Consider the following 20481-nt stretch of genomic DNA (forward strand, 5'->3'; position numbering starts at 1 on the left):
TCCCCACACCAGGCCCATTCTCCAGTCCCATTTCCATTATTCCCATTGCCATTCCCGGTCCCTGTATACATTCCCTCTCCCTGTCCCCTTCCCTAGTCCCATTCCCAGTCCCGTCCCCTGTCCCTCTCCTGTATTCCCAGTCCCTATTCCCATTCCCGGTCCCATACCTGGTCCCTGTTCTCATTCCCAGTCCCAGTCCCTCATTCCAGGTCCCATTCTCAGTCCCAGTCTGCATTCCCATTCCCATTCCCAGTCCCTGTCCTGTATTCCAGGTCTTGGTCCCTAGTCGTAGTCCCTATCTCCATTCCATGTCCACAATTCACGGTCCCAGTCCTCATTCGCTCCCTGGTCACAATCCCAGTCCCTGTTCCCATTCCCAGTCCCTGTTCCCCTTCCTTCTCTCTGTCCCCATACCCGATCCTATTTGCAGTCCCTGTCTTCATTCCCAATCCCGGTCCCCATTCCTGCTCCCTGTCCCCATTCCCTGTTCCCTCTCACTGGACGCCGCCGCCATTGCTCCGTTCCCCTCACACCGCTCATGTGACCGCAGCCACCCCTCGCTGCTCCCGCCCACCAATCCCAGCGTGCGATTGCTCCTGGATTTGCATAACCACGCCCACAGCTCTGACCCCGCCCACCACCAGCCACAGCTGTTTTCAGGCGCTCTTTGCTCCCAGTTCCCTCCCAGTGCTCCCTGTAAGAGTGATGCTGGCAGGGGAAGCGCTTCCAGTTCATTTCCAGGTCTCACAGCATCGCTTCCACCTGTCACCCTGTCATTCCCAGTGCTCGCAGTACCAGTCCCAGTGCCTCAAGTAGAGCATCCAATTTCAAATTCCCAGTAGTAAAGACTGGCTGCTTTTGTGTGTCAGCACCCAGCAGAGTTGGGTGAGGAGTGGGAGGAAGAGAAGCAATGAGAGGAGAAGGAAGGGCGTGTCAGAAGGGGCAGTACTTTTACTGCAGGGTGATTCTCTCTCCCTGCCTCCCAAACCGGAATTTTCCATTTGCAAACCTTGGTCCCGTGGAGGAGGAGGGGCCTGTGAGGAAGAGGAAGATGCCCAACAGCTACTGGCAGGTGAGAAGGAAGTCAGTGCCCCTTTCCCCCTGTGTCCTGCTCCATCTTGCTGCAGGACAAATTCACTGCTGACGCCCTCCTGCCAGGGACGAGCTGGGGGGATCTCCTTGCCCTTGTCTCTGGCACGGAGGCAAATCCCATCCTCTCCTTGTCCTTCCTCCCCCAGAGCTGAGAACAGAGACCAGGGAAAACAAATACCCGCGGCCCAGCCTCGGGCAAGAGGCCGTTTGCAGCGGATCCATGGCACAAGAATTCAACAGGGAGAAGGAGGCCCAGAGATCCTGCCCGAGTCGGGGCTGCAAACCCAGCCCAGGGTTCTCTGTGGAGGGAAGAGCCACCCTGGGTGAGGAAGGTGACCAGAGATCCAGCTGCAGCTCGGACCTGGTGCTCCCTGAGCAGCATCATGTCAGGGAGAAGCCCTCCAAGTGCTCAGAATGTGGGAAGAGCTTCAGCTGGTGCTCCAGCCTCAACAATCACTTTTGGATGCACACAGGAGAGCGGCCCTACGAGTGTGGGGAATGTGGGAAGAGGTACAAGCATGGCTCCCACCTCCTCCACCACCAGCGATGCACACGGGGGAACGGCCCTACAAATACTTGGAATGTGGAAAGAGCTTCATCACTAAGTCCAAGCTGACCTCCCACCAGCAGGTGCACACGGGGGAACGGCCCTACAGCTGTGGGGAATGTGGGAAGAGCTTCAGAGACAGCTTTGGCCTCCTCAGCCACCAGCATGTGCACACCGGGGAACAGCCCTACAAATGCTTGGAATGTGGGAAGAGCTTCATTGATAGGTTCAATCTCACCTCCCACCAGAAGATCCACACTGGGGAATGGCCCTACGAGTGTTGCGAGTGTGGGAAAAAGTCTCGGAGCAGTTGGGATCTCCTCAAGCACCAGCACACACGGAGACCCCGTGGCTGTACGAGCTCCTGGTTCCTTGGAAACCTGGAGATCCCTGTGATGTCACAATGGACACCTGTGACCTCGCTGTTCTTTGGGTGCCTAGAGAGATCTCTGGGATGTCATCATGGAGCTCCTGTCACTGCTGGGGACCTCAAAGCACTTTAGAGCCCCAGAGACACCCTGGAATTCACCAGGAACCCCTGTGAGTGCCTCTGACAGATCACTGCCCCAGCAGCTTCCTTCTGGTAAGAGTAACTCCCTGGAGGGCCTGAAACCAGGAGGTTTCTTCAGGTCAGAGCTGAGCAGATAGCAGTTGGTGTTGGGGTCTGTTCCCCACAACAGGAAAAGATCTGAGAGCAGAGAAACAGTTCCTGCAGGGATGGCTCCCAGCAGCAGCCACACGGGTGGGCAGCTGTGTGAAACTCAAATGAAATGTCATGGGAGAGAGAACTTGGAAAGCTCCTGTGATCCCCAGCAATGCAGACACCTTCCCCTGAGCCAGACCCCCTGGTCTCCTCTCCCAGCCAGCAGAGCCTCTGCCCCCAGGGTTGTGTGGTGCAGGACAGGAGCTCCCTGTGCAGTGAGAGCTGTGGCACAGCAGGGACACTTCTCTCCTGATGCATGGTCATTTCCCTGTGCCCAGCACAGCACCTGAGAGTGGCTGCCCCAGGATTTTGCTCCCTGGGAGGAGCAGAGCTGTTCTGGTTGAGAAGGCTTTCCTGAGTGCCCAGCTGCCTCTGCTCTCCCTGCTTGCCTCTGCAGGAGAGTCACAGAGGTTTGATGTGTTTTTTCCAGCTGGTTGTGCTGCAGTTCTTCTTGCCCTCAGGGCCCCTGGCAATAAGGGGTTGTGTCTTGGTTTGGAGGACAGGTCTTTGCTAAGAAAGACAGGAGCTTCTCTTTGAAATGGAGAATGTGAACCTTCTCCCGCTGAATTATTATCATTTTTTTATATTAAGCAGCTTTTAGGGAAAAATATGGGAATTAGGAGTAACAGTTCTTTTTTTTTGCTAGGAAGATTGAAATAGAAATAAAGTATTACAAAGAACAACTCTGAAACACTGACAGAGTCAGAATACAACCTGACACCCTGTCAGTCAGGGTGTTGGTAGCAGTCTGATTAAATGGTGGCTGCAGCCCTCCTGGAGTGACGGGTATGGTTCAGTTGAAACAGTGCTTTTGTAGAAGGCTGCAGGGTTTTTTGAAGGTTTAGTGGTGATGTGGAAACGTTTGTCTTTCCTTTGGAATCCTCTGGCTACCTTGGTCTTCAAAATTGAAGTCTTTTATCTAGGTAGGTAATGCTAGGCTCTTCTTCTTGGCTGGAGCATTTCCCAATAGGATGATGAAATTCTATCAGTTATACAGTAGGACTTAATGGCCTGTCAGCAGATGGTATCTTCCTGGAGGGAGGATGGATTGTGGAAAACATAACACTTAGTTTTAAAGATGGCCCATCAGCAGATAATATGTCTCTCTGAGATAAGGATCACCACCCAGCTTTACCAGGTGGTGATAGAATGCACATTTCTGGTCACATCATGTGTTGCAACTCAAGACAGAGTGGTATGGCACAAGGGGTGGGGCTGTACAGGGCCTGCTCTGACACTGCCCTGCATTAAGAATCCTGGGAACCAGGGGTTTTCCTAAGGGCAAATGATGCTCATAACCCCTGGTCCCACACAGAGAGGGCTGTCTGTTGTTCAGGGGGTTTAAATGCCCTGGAGAGGGAAAGCAGGATTTGGGGAAGGTGCTGTTGTTGCTGAGCATGATCAGGAGAAGGAAAAGAAGCTGCAGGCAGAGGAGATGCTCACTGCCAAGTCTGAGAGAGAGGGAATCTTAGAGGGAGAATGACAGTGTGTAGTCTATAGCCCTAAATCAAACTGAACCCAGAGATGATGGTCAGGGTGGGCACACACTGCTACCAAACAGTGCCCTACACAGTGACTGAGATACCCAAGTGATTCCAGGAGCAGTTAAATGAAGAGGTGGGAGACCCTGTAAGTATTCCCAACCTGAATATGGAGGTTGTGTCTGCACTAAGCCAAGCACAAGCCATGGGTGAAAGTCCACAAAGATCTTTTACATAGTGGTTTAGTTATTTACCAAGCCCAGTTCCATCCAGCCAAACAAAGCCATGTCTCTGCCTGGGTGCTACAGGACTGGGCCAGGAGAGAAGGAATTAAATGTGTCTTTCACCAAACAAGCCAGTTAAGCTTAAGCACCGCACATGGTGACAGGTTTTCATGGATTAACCACTGCTGGAGCAGTGACTTGAACATCTTTGGGCAGTTCTTTGTGGGTAGCTTTCAATGCTGGTGATAAACATCATTGTATCCACATGAATGAAATGGTGTGAAAAATCTATTTACTGTAACAAGCTTCACAGCTTAACCTCTTAACCAGGTTAATTCTCTACATCCAATAATCAACAAAGCACTGTTGATATTTTCACAAGGCCTCTCTTGATCATTTTTGAGAGTTTTGGGAATCTGGAGATGTCCAACCTGACTGGATGCTGGCTAATTTTTCCAAAAGGTCAAGAGAGTGACCCTGAACAGGCCTGTCAGTGTCACTTCAATGCCTGCTAAAATGATGGAGAAGGTTATTCAGTGAGGCACTGAAAATCATATGGAGGTCAATGCAGTCATTGGTCACAGGCAATGTGCCTTCAGGAGGGGGAAAGTCCTGCTCAATCCTGCTTGCCCTTTACAACAGTGTAACCCACCAAGTTGATGGAGACAGCTGTTGTCGTCTTTTTGAATTCCAATAAAGCTTTAGATGCTGTCTCTACCAGGATCCCTCTGGAGAAAGTGTTCCAGCCCCCAGCTGGATAAACATGCCATGTGATGGGTGAGCAGCTGGCTCACGGGTCAGGCACGGGTGACAGCGCCTGGGGTGACACCAGACTGGTGACCTGTCACCAGTGGGGTCTGCAGGGCTCCACTGTCAGCCCTGTGCCCTTCAACATCCTCATGAAAGACCTGGATGCAGTACTTGAAGTATAGTAAGTAGTTTGCAGACAGCACTAAATTGGAAGGAGCTGTTGACTTGCTCAAGGGCAGAGAGACCTTAAGAAATCCGAGAGAGGGGCAATCATCAACCACATGAAGTTTAACAAGGCTGAAAGCACTTGCAGGACACCCCATAGCAGTCTACAGCTTCGTCTTGGAGGGGCAGGCACCAACCTCTGAGCTCTGCTGAGCAGTGAGAACACCCCAGGGAACGGCTTGAAGCTGTGCCAGGGCAGGGTCAGGCTGGAGATCAGGAAAAGATTCTTTGCTCAGAGGGTGATGGGCACTGAGCGGCTCCCGAGGTAAAGGTTCTGATCCACAGCTGCCAGAGCTCCAGCAGCATTTGGACAGTGCTTTCAGGTATTGAGAATTGGTTAGAAAGCCATGGACACAACTATGGATATGGCTCGGCTGAGGCCTTGCTGCAGGAGAGCAACTCCTGCTAAGTAGCAGCTAGGCCTTGCTCTTAAGCAGATTTTGCTGAGCAGCAGTGTTTGCTTTTAAGAGACTTTTGCAAAAGCAATGCAGCTAGCATAATTTGCAGAGTTAGTTGATAAGTAATACATATGCCCATTGTTCAATCAAGGCCTTAACTTCCAGGGAAGCACGTAGCAAGCGAGGTATAACCCTGGGACAGATACTATATAGCAATAAGTATAAGAATAAGGGAAGTAGGAGCAGCGGAATAGCATGTATGCTTTTTGGCTAGAAATTCAGTAGGCGTGATTATCTCACACTCACAATAACCAATAATAAGAGAAGGCGTACATAGTAAAAACCAATAAGATTGTACTAATATGAATAATGCTGATTTATGCTATGTTGGGCTATAAAACTGTCTGATGCTCTCAATAAAGTTGGATTATGCTTTATCAATTACATTGATTGTCTGGTTAATCCCCTCACCGTTCCTCCGCAAGTGGCTCCACGCCCTTGCAAAAAGTCCCAATTCTGGGCTCAGAATTCCCAGATTTTGGGCTGAAAATGGAGATTTTTAGGCTTACCTGAAGGCACAGCTCCAGCATGGGCCACAGTTGAGGAATCAGGGATTCAGGATTGGTTTCCAGGAATTCATCCAGGACTTCCAGAGCATCAGCACTGTGATCCTGGGGTGGAAATTCCTGGAATTAAGCCAAAGATTTCCTTGAGTTTTACCCAAATTTCCCCATTTCATCCTCAAATTTCCACAAAATCCCCACTGACTTTAATGGGGTAAACCTGCTTGCTCTAAATCCTTATTGACTTCAATGGGGTAGACCCAATGCCCCTAAATCTCTATTGATTTCTAGTGGGGGGACTTGGTGTCTGAAAGATCCCTATCGAGACGTTATGACAAGAGATGGAGCAACTGAGAGATGTTGTAAAAGATGGTTTATTGCTTTATGGGATCAGTCTCACAAAATGGTGAGACATTAAAGGTGTTACATCCAATGCCATAGTATCAAAGTCACCTCATTCTTAGTTACAATGCCTTATGTTAGTTTTTTAGCAAAATCTATGAAGTTTGCTAACCAATCATTAATTGCTTTGCTTCCCGTGGCTTTGTTGCAATGTGTCATTTTTCAACCAATTATATAACATTTCACAAAATTACATTGATGCATCTTAAACCTCTAACTAACTTTATAACAGGTCCTATAGCTAAACTTTAAAATATTTTACTATCTTCCTTTACATATTCTGTTGCTTATAAAATACATATTTCTGTTTGCTTAAAATATGTGATTACTTAAACTGCAAATTTATATTCTTGTTTCATGTCTGTTTCACTTTAACGCTCTAATACTTGAAACCTTCTCCAAGGTCTTAAGTCAAACCTTGTATCCATTTCTATCTCTGAGCCTGTATGCAGAAGGCCCTGAGAGCTCTCCATGCCTGCATTTCCCATACCACAGTATCTCAATGGACCCTTGGTTTCATGAGGGCTCAAAATGGTAGAAGGGTCTCCTTCTCCTGCCCTGTAGTGTAACTGTTGCCATTAGGAGCTGGAACAGAGATCACACAGAGTTAAGGGAAATAAAATGTGTATTTATTGAGAGGCCTTCAAAGGCCATACCCTGGCAGTACCAGTGCCACAGTGTGGCCCCTGCCCTGCCTGGATGGCTCCAAGGTGGAAGTAAAAGATGGCTTGGTCACCTGATTTCACATTTTTATAGATTTCAGTCCATTTGCCTACTCCTTTGGAGTCGACCATCCAATTAAGTCTAAAATTGTAAGGTGTCATCCTCCTCACCTCCTGGCTGGCCCTCCCTTCTTCTTCCACATTGTTTATTCTTAGGGCCTGGAGTTTGAAGAAACTCTCATTGAATCAATAGCTGGAATAAGACTATTTTGTCTTCATCACCCTAAGCACAATGGAAAAGCATACCCAAGCAGAACAGAAAACTCAGAACTTAAAGCGTCATAATGAACTCTTTGGTTCCACGGTGTCAGAATGGCCCCTTTCTCCCATGGAGCCCCACACTGTCACTGTGGTTCCCTTGATTCCATGAGGCCCTGCTGTGCTACAATGGCCCCAATGGCTACAAATGCTTCTAGTGAGACTACAACTACATGAAAAGAGGCTGTAGCCAGGTGGGGGTCAGTCTCATGTACTGAACAAACACTGACAGAATGAGAGTCTGTCTTAAGATGAGCCAGGGGTAGCATAGGTTTGATACCAAGAAAAACTTTCACTGAAGCAGTGATTGGGTACTGGAATCTTCTGGCCAGAGAGGGCTGGAGTCACCATCCCTGGAGGCATTTCAAAAGAGACTGGACATGTAACTCAGAGCCATGATTAAGTTGATGAGGTGACGTTACGTCATAGGTTTGACTTGATGATCTCTTGTTAATTCTGTGATACTTTCATAATAATCTCCATTGTTCCATGAGGCCCTGCAATGTCTCAATGGGCCTTTGGTTTCATGAGTCCCCACAGTGTAACAATGGACCCTTGGTTTCATGAGGTTCCTCAGTGTCACAATGGTCTCCTTGGATCCACAGTGTCACAATGGTCTCTTGGTCACAATGCACTTCTGATTCCATGAGCTTTCATAATCTCAGCAACAGTTCTGCAGTGTCACCATGGACCCTTTGTTCCACGAGGTTCTGTAGTATAACATGGTCACCTTGGTTCTGTGAGGCCCTGCAGTGTCACAATTCACCCATGATTGCAGGAGATTCCATAGTGTCACCACTTGGATCTGCAGTAAAAAATGGACCATTGGTTCCATGAGGCCCCTCAGTGTCACACTGGCCCCTTGGTTCCATGAGGCATTTGTCACAAATGACTTTTGGTTCCATGAGGTTTCTCAGTGCCACAATGGTCTCCTTGGATCTGCAGTGTAACAAGGAACCATAGGTTCCATGTGGCCCTACTCTGTCAAAATGGATTTTGGTTCCATGAGCTCCCACGGTGTCTAAAGGCCCCTTTGTTCCTTGAGGTTCCATAGTGGAACACGTGACTCCTTGATTCTGTGAGGTTCATTATCATCAAATCTCCAAAGTATTGAAATATACCTCCTTAACACAAATTTGATGAAAAAATCATTTTTTCAGGCCTCAAGTCCAATGTCCAAAAATAGGATAACTCCTATCCTTGTGTGGATACGTCATTCTACAAGTGTGTTGCTTATATTAAGTAGCTACATGTGTACTAGAATGTACCCATTTCCTAAAACCCCATTCCAATTTCCCAGTTTGTGTTCATTCTATCACTGCACCCTTGAACCAGATGTGTTCTTGTCTTCACACCTTGCCTGCTGGGAAAGCAGCCCCTACATGCCTTGTTCTTGTGCTAAAAATTCACAGGCATGGTAAAAATTTTGCTAAATTTTTGTCATAGACACCTTTACTTTCCTTGTTCCTAACTGTCACCAGTGCCTCCATTGCTCTGCTCTATCTGGTACCATGGGGAATTTTCTCAGTCCTGTCTCTCAGTGAGACCCATTAAAAGTTCAAGAAACTTTAAAGTTTCGATTTAATTTTGAGTTCTTGAGACGATTTTTGAAAAGCATTCTCTAAGGGACTGAATCTAATTTAAAAAAGACCAAACTCCTGAGAGGGTCATCAAAGTTGTTGTGTTGTGTCTTCTGGCACAAAGGGAGATAATGGCAACCAGGAAAAGCTTCAAAAAGACATTTCTGCTGAGAAGCTGCTCCTCTCCCAGCCCAGCAGGGTTCAGGGCACTGCCTGCAGGCACTTAGGGGACAGGAGCCAGGCACAGACAGGCTAAAGGCAATCAGCACTGAGAAGACATTGAGCTGAGGCTTCACTTGGAGAAAAATCTGCACAGCCCTCGACATGGTGAGTCTGTGGGTGCAGGGCAATGTCCCCTGTGCTGCTGATGGGATCTCCTGGAACCAGCACAGCCCACAGCCTGGGGGATGTGTCAGGAGGACTCTCACAGTTTCTCTGAGACACAGGAGGATGATGAGGAGGAGGAGGATGTGCTGCAGGGCAGGGCTGCCCTGGGCACTGTCAGAGGGACAGGGCAGGATGGCTCCTGCTGCCAGGGACAGCTGCAGGGGCTGAAGCTAGGGCTGCAGCCAGGGCTGCCCAGGGCTGTCCTGCAGAGCAGCTCCTGCAGCCCTCAGGGCTCTTGGCCAGCCCAGGGCATGTGCCACCTGCCAGGGGCAGCTCTCAGCCTGCCTGGCAGCTCCCCATGCACTGTGGGGAGAAGTTGGAGGTGGAAGGAGCCACCCCCATCAGGGCAGATTCTTCCTGCTGTGGAAATGGTGCTGCATGACCAGGGCTCCTCTCAGCTTTCTCCTCAAGGCAAGGGAAAGGGGCTGTCAGGTGTGTCTGTGTCACTGAGACTCCTGCACTCTCCCACTGGGCATCAGCAGATCTGCCTCAGATCTCCCTCACAAAGTGCCTCCTCACCCTCCTCTGCCTACAGACAGGAGCATCACCTTGGCTTGCAGCATTTGTGTTTGTCTGAGCTGCCCTTAAGGCCCTGCTGGCAGGGAGATGCCCCTGTGCTGGGAGGGGTGTGCAGGGCAGAGCTGAGCCCCCAGGGCTGGTCTGAGCACAGACCAGGGACAGGGACAAGCCTTGGATACAAAGGAAGATCTCCCAATAGGCAGAACAGCAGGCAGCAGAAAGCCAGACCAACCCTGTCTACTCCTTCCTATGCAGATGCATGAGAAAGAGTTGATGATTTGGAGAACATTATTTTTAGTTAGAGTCTTCAAAAAGTCCATTTTATTTTTCAAACGTGTTTTGTTTAGCCATCTTGAAATAGACGAAGGTGTAATGAGCAAGGGACACCTGGGTGGGAGGTCCCAGCAGGTCTGACTGCACTGGGGCACAGGGAGCCTTGTTCTCCCTCTGGGCTCCTCAGGCTGAGAGTGATGCTGAAGATAAGGCAGTGACTCAGCAGCACAAACCCAAAGTCAAAGCTAAAGATATTTTGTGAAATTTTCCCTCATTAAGAGAAGCAGTTTAGAGAGAGTTCAAAATAAAATGCCTAGGATTACCTCAAAAAGGCTAGTCCAGCTTCTCAATGTTTTCTTTCTACAGCCCACAATGCTCAGAGTGAAGCAATGTCCAACAGCAGCTCCATCAGCCACTTCCTCCTGCTGGCACTGGCAGACACGCGGCAGCTGCAGCTCCTGCACTTCTGCCTCTTCCTGGGCATCTCCCTGGCTGCCCTCCTGGCCAACGGCCTCATCATCAGCGCCATAGCCTGCGGCCACCACCTGCACACCCCCATGTTCTTCTTCCTGCTCAACATGGCCCTCACTGACCTGGGCTGCATCTGCACCACTGTGCCCAAAGCCATGCACAGTTCCCTCTGGGACACCAGGAACATCTCCTATGCAGGATGTGCTGCTCAGCTTTTTTGCCTTTTATTCTTTATCTCAGCCGAGTGTTTCCTCCTGACCATCATGTGCTACGACCGCTACGTGTCCATCTGCAAACCCCTGCACTACGGGACCCTCCTGGGCAGCAGAGCTTGTGCCCACATGGCAGCAGCTGCCTGGGCCAGTGCCTTTCTCAATGCTCTGCTGCACTCAGCCAATACATTTTCCCTGCCCCTGTGCCATGGCAATGTCCTGGGCCAGTTCTTCTGTGAAATCCCCCACATCCTCAAGCTCTCCTGTTCACACTCCTACGTCAGGAAATTTGGGGCTTCTGCTTTCACTACCTCCTTAGCACTTGGTTGTTTTGTGTTCATTGTTTTCTCCTATGTGCAGATCTTCAGGGTTGTGCTGAGGATCCCCTCTGAGCAGGGACGGCACAAAGCCTTTTCCACCTGCCTCCCTCACCTGGCTGTCGTCTCCCTGTTTATCAGCACTGCAGTATTTTCCTACCTGAAGCCCCCCTCTATCTCCTCCCCATCTCTGGATCTGTCACTCTCAGTTCTGTACTCAGTGGTGCCTCCAGTCCTGAACCCCCTCATCTACAGCCTGAGAAACCAGGAGCTCAAGAATGCCCTGAGAAATATGATGACTCTATTTTTCAGAAGCATTAAATGCTCTTTTCTTCTGCTGAGATTTTAAAATGTAGATCTTTACAATCTCTTTTTTCCCTGTATATATCCATTTCTTTTTTAGTAAATTTTTCTACTGTTATTTATTATAAAATACTGTAGTTTTACTCTATTAATATCTACCTTTCTTTTGAAACACAGACATTCAAGAGGTTTTTTCCCTGTGCATTTCAATAAAAACAAGTGCTAGCCCTTTCCTTTTTGTCCAGGATCCTTCCTCAGCCATTCTCTGTCTTTGCAGGGGCAGTGCCTGTTAGCAGAGATGGTAGGAAGAGACTCCCAGCACAGCAGCACAGCCAGGGACAGTGGCCCTGGCTCTCCCCACATCTGCTCTTCCCAACTCCATCCTCTCCTTGCCAGCCCTTCTGTGGCTGTAAGGCTGCAGTGCTCTGGCAGCTTGGTCAATGTCCTGCTGCGTGTCTGTGCTGTGAGCACAGGCAGGGACAGGAGATGGGCACTGCTGGGACACAGCTGGGCTCCAGCACAGCAGCTCCATAAGCAGAGGGATCTCCTGAAGGCAGGGCAGGAAGGCTTTGCTCTCCTCCAGAGCTGCTGTCAGGAATGTGCTCCAGGAATGTCCTGGCAAAGCAAAGCCCAGTGCCTGGGGCAGAGGGGCAGTGTGCAGGGGGCACACAGCAGTGTCCTGGCACAGCCAGAGCTCCTGGGATGGACCTGAGGGAACAGCAGAGCAGGGCTGGGGCTGTGTCTTTGTTCTGGGCACAGCCTGGGAAGGTGCCCCAGGGCAATTGTCCCACACCAGTCCCTGCAACCACCATACCCAGCACTGGCCTCTGCCCCACCTGCAGGAGGTTTTTTGTCCCTGCATGGAGGGACACCAAGTGACCAGTGAGCAGTCTGTGTTTGCTCTGTGCTGAGATTTCAGCAGTGCATCGTGTGTGGGGGGGGGAGATGAACCCAAGTGAAAACAAACACCACCATCAGCACTCAGGGGTGGCACAGTTCTGGTGGCACAACAGTGCACTTTCAATTTCTTTGTGTATGCTGCCAAGTTGCAGGCAGTCTGTGACCAAACTCTTCTAGTTGATAATGACTGCAAAACACAATTGGGCAAGATGACTGAGTTGAATAGATTTGCCTTGCCATTAGGTAAAAACCAAGCAACATGAAAAGGGAGAAAAAACTTATGCAGCAGAAGAAAGTCAATAGGGAAAAAGCAAAGACGATGAAAAATAAAAAACTAAGCAAAACCTACCCAGAATAAAAAACACCCACAAACAAACCAACTAAAAAAGCAAAGACCACAAACATAAGGAAACAAATCCCCAGGAAATCTCCAATCAGTGGAAAATGTTTAAGTACCCAAGGACAGAAGTGTAGGTGGTATTCGGAAAGAAAAATGTCTTAAAAAATAAATCAATCCCCTATTTCCCTTGTGCCCCCACCACATCTGTCAATTTATTGCTGATTATGGTGTGACAAGGAATGGAACATCCCCCTTGTCAGTCTAGCCCAGCTGTCCCATCCCTGTTCCCTCAGGAACATTTGCCCACCCCAAGCCCATGGGTTGGAGGAGGTTGCAGACACGCCTCATTTGGGGTGAAGACTGTGACAAGGACAAGAGAAGATGACACATACTTTTATCAAGGACAGTAGAACAGAAGAGCACAGCCTTGGACAAACAGAGCAAAGATGTCACTCAGGCAAACACAAGTCATTCAAAATGCAAGCAGAATGGCAGCTCAGCTCTGAAAGACTGCTGATAAAGCAGAAATTATGCAAAACAAAGAAATTGCCATCACTCAAAAGCAGGGATCAAGGAACAGCCACCTTTACCTGATATTGAAGACCCCAATGAACCACATAAGGATTTGTGATGATGGGTACCATTATGTCAAATAAAGTCAAAGGAAGTGGGGATAGCTACTGAAAACATAATCAGTCTGTGTGATAAATCTCTATCCACCTTATGCCCAGTACACACAAATGGATGAGGGATTACCTGAGTGACCACCATGCTGTAATAAAGAATATGTGCTTTCAAATACTTAAAATTGTGTTCAAAAATTTCTATCCAGCACATTTCCGTATCAGTGCTGTCCTTGACTCCATTATGTCTCTTGTACAGTTTCACAATAGCCCCTTGGCTCCATACTGTCCTTGGTTCTGTACTGCCACATTGCTCTCCTTGGTTTCACGAGGCCTTGGGGTGTCACAACAGCCCCTTGGTTCCATGAAGTGCCATAGTGTCCCCACGTTCTCTTGGATCTGCAGTATCACAATGGAGTTGGTTACAAGCAGCCCCGCTTGGTCACAATGAATATTTGGTTCCATGGGGCCCCAGTGTCAAAATGGCCTCTTGGTTCCATGAGGCCTCGCTGTAAAGCAACAGCCCCTCAGTTCCATGAGGTTTTGTTCTGCCAACAATGCTCTCCGTGGTTCCACAGTATGAAAATGGCTGCTTGGTTCCATGGGGTTCCTCAGTATCATAGTGCTCTCCTTGGTTCCATGAGGCTCTGCAGTGTCACAATGTCCCAGAGTTTCCATGAGCTTCTGTCTCATCAACCATGTCCTTTGTTCCAGTGAGGCCCACAGTGTTCCACTGGATCTGTGATTCCATGAGGTTCCATAGTGTACCATGACTGCCTTGATTCCAAGAGGTTCTTCTGTGTCACACTGGACTCTTGGTTCCATGAGGTTCTGTGCTATCACCACGGTCTCCCTGGAGCTGCAGTATCCTGTGGACCATTGGTTCCATGCCTCCCTGCTGTGTCACAGCATCTCCTTGGTTCCATGAAGCCCCACTGCATAACAATGGAATCTTGGTCCCGTGAGGTTCTGTACTGTCACAATGTTTTCCTTGGTTCTGGACTGTAAAAATGCTTTTTTGGTTCATGAGCTTCCAAAATGTCACCATGGTCTCCTGGGATCTGCACTGTCATGATGGACAATTGGTTCCATGGGACCCTGCTGTGTCACAATAAACCGTTAGTGTCAGGAGGTTCTGGAGTGTCACAATGGTCTCCCTGGTCAACAACACCTTGGAGTGTCACAATGGCTGATTGGTTCCATGAGCTTCCATATTGTCACAATGGTCTCCTTGCTTCTGCAGTGTCATAATGGACCCTCGGTTCCATAGGATTCCTAAATTTCACAGGTTTCCTTGGTTCCATGTGGCCCTGCTGTTTCCCATGGTCCCTGAGTTCCATGAGTTTCTGTGCTGTCAACAATGGTTCCTTTGTTCCAATGAGGCACTGCTATGTCACACTAGACTCTGGGTTCCATGAAGTCCTTCAGTGTCCCAAGGGCCTCTTGGATCCATGAGGTCCCATAGTGTCACCACGGTCTCCTTGGATCTGCATTGTCACAATGGACCATTGGTTCCCTGTGGCCTTGCTGTGTCACAAGGGTCTCCTTGATTCCGTAATTCCCCTCAGTGTCACAATAGAGCCTTGTTTCTGTGAGGCTCTGAACTGTCACAATTGTCTCTTTGGTTCTGCGAGCACCCACTGTGTCACAAAGGTGTCCTTGGTTCCATGAGGATGCAAAAGCTTTGCATAAACATTAAGCAGCACCTGCCTAACACACCTGGGAACATCTGTCTGCATTCAGAAAAGGGGTTAAAGGTGACAATGGCACCAGCAGCTTCCATCTGCACAGAGATCCAGGCAAAGAACAGGGACAGAACTCAGCTGAAAGATTCATAGAATTCTGCTTACAGAGATGAGTTCTAGTCACACTGACTCTTGTAGAAAGGTGACATCATTCCAGGCAGTCTGTACTGAGCATGTGGTTCCTGAGTAGGGTTTGTTGTTCGGGAAACCTGCTCAGGCGTTTCCATCCTTTGCTCACAAACAGGAAAGCTTCTCCTGGGCCTGTGTGCAGGCAGAGCCCTGAGGAGAGCACATGGGACATGGTAACAATATGCGTGTCTTTCTACAGAGCTTCTCTCATTCTTTGTCTTTCTTCCCCTTCTAATGCTCTTTACATGAAACAGTTTCAGGTACCTCAACTACTGAAGTATTTAAAGGTTTTGAGGTTAAATGGGCAAAGCTAATAAAGTTACTGCTATGAGAGGTTATTTATGACAACTTGTATGCAATATTAAATCCTTTTCCAAAATTCCTTGATTTTCTATATTTTGAAAGTAAAATCTGGGTGCCATTTGACCCCCTTCTGGGCAGAATATCTGGCTAGGGATCCTCCTATGCACCAAGCTCGAGTAAAGGAACCTTTTGTCACCCCCAGCATTTCAGTGTTCTGGGGTGTTACAGCCCCTCAGGGTCACAATGGCCTCTTGTTTCCATGAGGCCCCACAGTGTCACACTGGCCCTTGGATCCATGAGCATCTGGAGTGTCACACAGGGTGATGCCATTTGTCCTTGCTGCCCCTCCCATCCCAGTGCCCCAGGAACAGCCCCGAGCCACCCGTGAGGGACAGGCCCTGCTGGGCCAGGTCTGGGCTCAGCCCTTGGCCTTTCTGCTGCCTCCAACCAGCCCAAGCCTTGCTCAGCATTGCAGTTCCTGCTCACAGCCTTTGGCTCCTGCAATCCTGCCCTCAAGGATCTGCTCTCACCAGTCGCTGGGGAGCCTTTGGCAGTCCCTGCCCTCAGTGGGGCCACTGATGCTCCAAGGGACTTGGAGTTTTGCTTCTGACTCCTTGAGCAGCTTCTTCAACCTTCTCTCAGTGCCTGAGGCTCCTGGACTTAGCCCCAAATCCACCCTGGGGGTCATAAAAATAAAGCAAGCCACCAAGAGTTTTTTGTCTTCTTTCAATTGTCTTCAAGTCTCCAGGGCTTGTGCAGCTGCTGGGAGTCAGTTTTGAGCTCTGTTTAAGTGGAAGATTTCAAAGTGCATCTCTTGACTTTGTTTGCCTCTGGGGAATAGTTTTCTATTTTTTTAGTGCAGAGAGAAACTGATAGAAGAATTTCTCAAGTGATCTTGATGCTGAATGTTTTCTTAGGAGGTCTAGGCACATGGAAGAAAGAGCCTCTTTGAACCCGTTTGGACAACCTGATCCTCACCCCCAACCTCACCATGTCATGCTATCTCTCACCTGGGACTGACAACTCATAATATCAAAATATCTTATAAATTTCTCTTTCAAATAAAGATGTTGTTAAATATTAAAATTACAGTTATATTTGTCTTATTTATAATATTAGTATTCTATAGTTTTAAAACTTACTTTTATTTTTTATATTAAAACTCTATACATTATCAGCAATCAAAAAAATTATTGGCCATTCGTTCTAAGTTACACAATTCCCTTAATTAAATAAGCTCTATTGATTTCTAATTTCTGCTTCTTTAAAATAATTCATAATATTTGCAGTGATTTTGTAATCTTTATTATCATATTTTTCTCAAACAGGGTCAAGGTGGGCACTTTGGGGTCCAGGGAGACATGTGTGGGGCACATTTGGGGCAATTTTGGGTTTGGGGAAAGAATTTAGAAGGAATCTGAGAGACAGGAAGACACTTGGGGGTATTGAGTGGGATCTAAGAGAGAACTTAGGGATCCTGAGGGAAGGTTTGGGCTTCAGAGTGCCACTTGAGGGTCCAGGGGTGCACTTGACATCAGGGAGGAGAATCTGGGGCCCTTCGGGGTCCGGGCAGGCACTTGGGGGGCTCTGTCAAGGCTGTCTGGGGTGCAGGGAATGATGGGAGTTGTAGGCGTGGGTATAATACTATTTAATGGGGCCGTGGAGCATCATAGGAGTCATAAGCGCAGCTGCAATGTCTGCCGGTGGGGTGCGGGGCATGATGGGAGATGAAGTCTCGGCTTGACCAGCACTCTATGGAACTGTGAAGCCTGCTGGGAGCTGTAGTCCTGGAAGTGGCTCAGGTGTTTCGTTTGGGGGTCCAGGAGGGCACTTGGTGGACGCATTTGCATCCGAGGCATGATTTCAAGTCCTCCAAGTGGAACATAGATGGTTTGGCAGCACTTAGGGGGGAGCTTGGGGAGCTCGAACCAGGCCCTTTAGGGCACGGGGCACAGCAGGAACTTTAGGTGAGTGATTGGGTTCTGAGCAGTTCTGAGCTCGCAGGAATGAGAGGAGATCAATTCGTGGAAGTTGCTGTAAGGGGCATTTATTGTGTTGGGAGCATTCAGGGGCTCTGGGGAAGCTTTTAGGGATCCCTGAATGGGAGCTGAAGGAGCACTTAGGGATCCTTGGGGGTCTGGGGACACTTATGGGACATATGGGGGTGATTCCGGGGGTTCTGTGGAGTGCAGGGCATGATGGGAATTGTAGTCCTGGCTCCAATTGGGCTCTATGGAGCCACAGGGCATGATGGGTATTGTAGTCCTGGCTCTAAAGGGGCACTATGGGGCCACAGGGCATGATGGGAGTTAGAGGCACAATGGAAAGATGGCGCCAACTCCAGGCAGCAGCCCCAAAGCGCTGATCCCCGGCCTGAACCTCCTTGGTGGAACCTTGGGCTGGCACACACCTGAGCAGTGTGTCTGTTTTGCATGGGGAAAAATAAGAGTTTTAGACAGCATCAAAAATAAGAAAAGAGAGACATCCCTGTGCCTAAGTGAAGCTGGTCTTCCAAGCAAAGCAGGTCCCAGGTGAGGAAGGACAGACAGGATGGGGTTGGGGAATGTGGAGCAAGGTTGTCCACACTGGGTCAGACCTCAAGGCACAGCTTCTCTGAGCAGGCCAGACCTCCTGAGGAGAGACCCTGGATCAATATCAATCACTAGATGCTGCAATCACCTCTACTCCAAAGAGAACAGCAATAAAATACACCCTTTAAAATTAGAATGTGTATTTCTCAGAAGCTCTTTGAAATACTTCTCCACAACTGGAGTAGGAAAACTTTGTGATGAACTGCACCAGACCAGAGGGAAATCAAGGCAGAACCATTGTTTGTTAGGAAACCTCTCAAGAATTCATGCAGAATCAAACTCCAATATTTCTTAAAGTTTTAGTGAGTCCCTCTGAGGGACACAACTGAGAAAGTGTCCCCAGGTTCCAGTTAGAGCAGGAAATTGGAGGCAGAGATGACAGGTGGGGACAAAGAAAAGCCAAACCTTGGTGCCCTGGGGCACAGCAGGGTCTGTGCCACCAAGGGCTGTGAGGAGACACCTTGTCCTGAGCCACTGGGGCCTCCTGGCACAGCGCCAGCAAGGCTGGGTACTGTCACCCCTTGTCCTGCCCTCAGCTTCTCCCCACATCCCACATCCCCCCCAACATCCCAGTGGCCTCAGGGATCTGCTGGGACCAGTCCCTGGGGAGCCTTGGTCAGGAATGGCCCTGGGACCTCCTTCATTCTCCCTGGGACTGCAGGTTTTTACAAGGACTTTGGGGTTTGTTTTTTCCTTGGAGTCTCTGAGAGCTTTGTGTGATCATGGCCTCCAATTATCTGCTTCAATTAGTCTCTTGAGAGACTTTCTCAGTAACAACACTCAGTGGGGCTCAGTGCCTCTAGGTGCTTCAGCTTTCAAAGGTTCTTTATATTTTCCTTTCCACACTGAGTTTCTGAGAACTGACAACACTCAGGCAAAGAGGAGATTTCAATTTTTTTTTAAGCAATCCAAAATTTTTAAGGTTCTCCACTGCAAACAGCCACAGGGGGCCACCAAGGAGATTCCTCACCCCCAAGGCAGAACCCTGCAAGCAATATTTGACACCTTTGCACTCCTTGGTTCCATGAGGCCTTGATCTGTCACAATGGACCCTTGGTTCCATGAGGTTCATTGGTGTCACCATGGTCTCCATGGTTCCAGGAGGCATCACAATGTCACAATGCACCCTTGGTTCCATGAGGTTCCTGCAGCAGGACTTCCCCTCTGGCTTAGCAGGGCTCATCTGTTCTGTCCATCAGCTGGGCCATAACTCAGGGCATCTTCCCCCTCTCAGGAATTGCTGAGATAACCCAGGCTGGACATCTGTCCTGTCCTGAGTTCTCTCTGGTGCCAGGCAGGTGGAATTCCCAGCTGACCATGATCAGCTGGCTTTGTCAGGAGGCTGAAGGGAGATAATCAATTTGGTGGTAAATTGACTCCTAATCTGTGCTGTTTTCTCACATATTGTAGTACCAGTAACTTATTGTACACTGTGTTTGTATCTACCTGCACTTCTTTTGTTTATCCTGTGCAGTAAGTAGTCCATTTAAAGTCTCTTATCTGTTAATCTTGAGTCCATTCAGTAAATAATTCAATTTATAGTACACCTAATTAGGCATTTTTAGGAACTTGTGACCAAGAGCGATTTGGGTTGCAGGTTGCCTGAAACAGAGCGACTGTCAGCCTGTGCTTTAGGAAGGACTTGTCTGGGCTTTCAATCAATCACACTTTGTCCCTACCCCCACCCCACCATTTCTCCATCTAACCCCTGGCACTCTTGTGCAAATCTGAACTTCCTCCACGCCAGGCTGTGCCTGCAGCTTTCAGCTCCTTGGCACCAACTCCCACCTGCTTTCCTTGCTCAAAGAGCTGCCTGAGACACAGAGGGATGTTAAATTATTGTAAGCAAACAAACCAAGGGAAGGCACCACTCCATAAAAAACAAAAATAATTCCTCTGCTGGATATTAAATCCACTTTCACAGCAGACAGTCTCAAACCAATGGAAAACACGTTCTATGCCCATATAGATTCCAAGATGCCCCAAACCCTCCCTGCCCCGATTCTGCCCAGAGTTGCTCTTTGCACACACGAGTCACACACTGAAGTCACGAGCTCCCTCCATGCCCAGAGGAAGGAAAAGAGAGAGAGTGGCTGCAGAGCTCTTTTGTGCACAGCTACAGCTGAACTAATGCTAATATTCTGGGCCCACAGGAACTTGATCCAACAGCCTCTGCAGTATCTTTTCCCTGGGTAGAAATCTGTCTGGATGGCTCTGTATTCTCCATCAGCTCCTGGCTGGCACTGCCAGGCTGGCATGCGGAGCCCCCCCCAGCCTTCCCTGCTCCGGGCTGGCCAAGTCCAGCTCCCTCAGCCTCTGCTCACAGCCAAAGGGCTCCAGCCCCACCTTGTAGGCCCTTCCCTCAGCCTGCTCCAGCTGCCAAACATCATTCCTGCCCTGGGAAACCCAAACCAGGCCCCAGT

General features: G+C 48.9%; 1 protein-coding gene across 1 annotated transcript; it reads left to right on the forward strand.

Moving 5' to 3' along the window:
* Nucleotides 1-10495: 10495 nt before the first annotated feature.
* Nucleotides 10496-11473, forward strand: LOC306816113 (olfactory receptor 14J1-like; the record flags this gene model as incomplete). Its single annotated transcript, XM_079332601.1, has 1 exon — nt 10496-11473. The coding sequence occupies exon 1, from the start codon at nt 10514-10516 to the stop codon at nt 11471-11473; it is 960 nt and encodes a 319-aa protein (XP_079188727.1). The 5' UTR covers nt 10496-10513.
* Nucleotides 11474-20481: the final 9008 nt, after the last annotated feature.

This window comes from Erithacus rubecula (assembly GCF_903797595.1).
Source record: "Erithacus rubecula genome assembly, contig: scaffold_366_arrow_ctg1, whole genome shotgun sequence".
NCBI lineage: Eukaryota > Metazoa > Chordata > Aves > Passeriformes > Muscicapidae > Erithacus > Erithacus rubecula.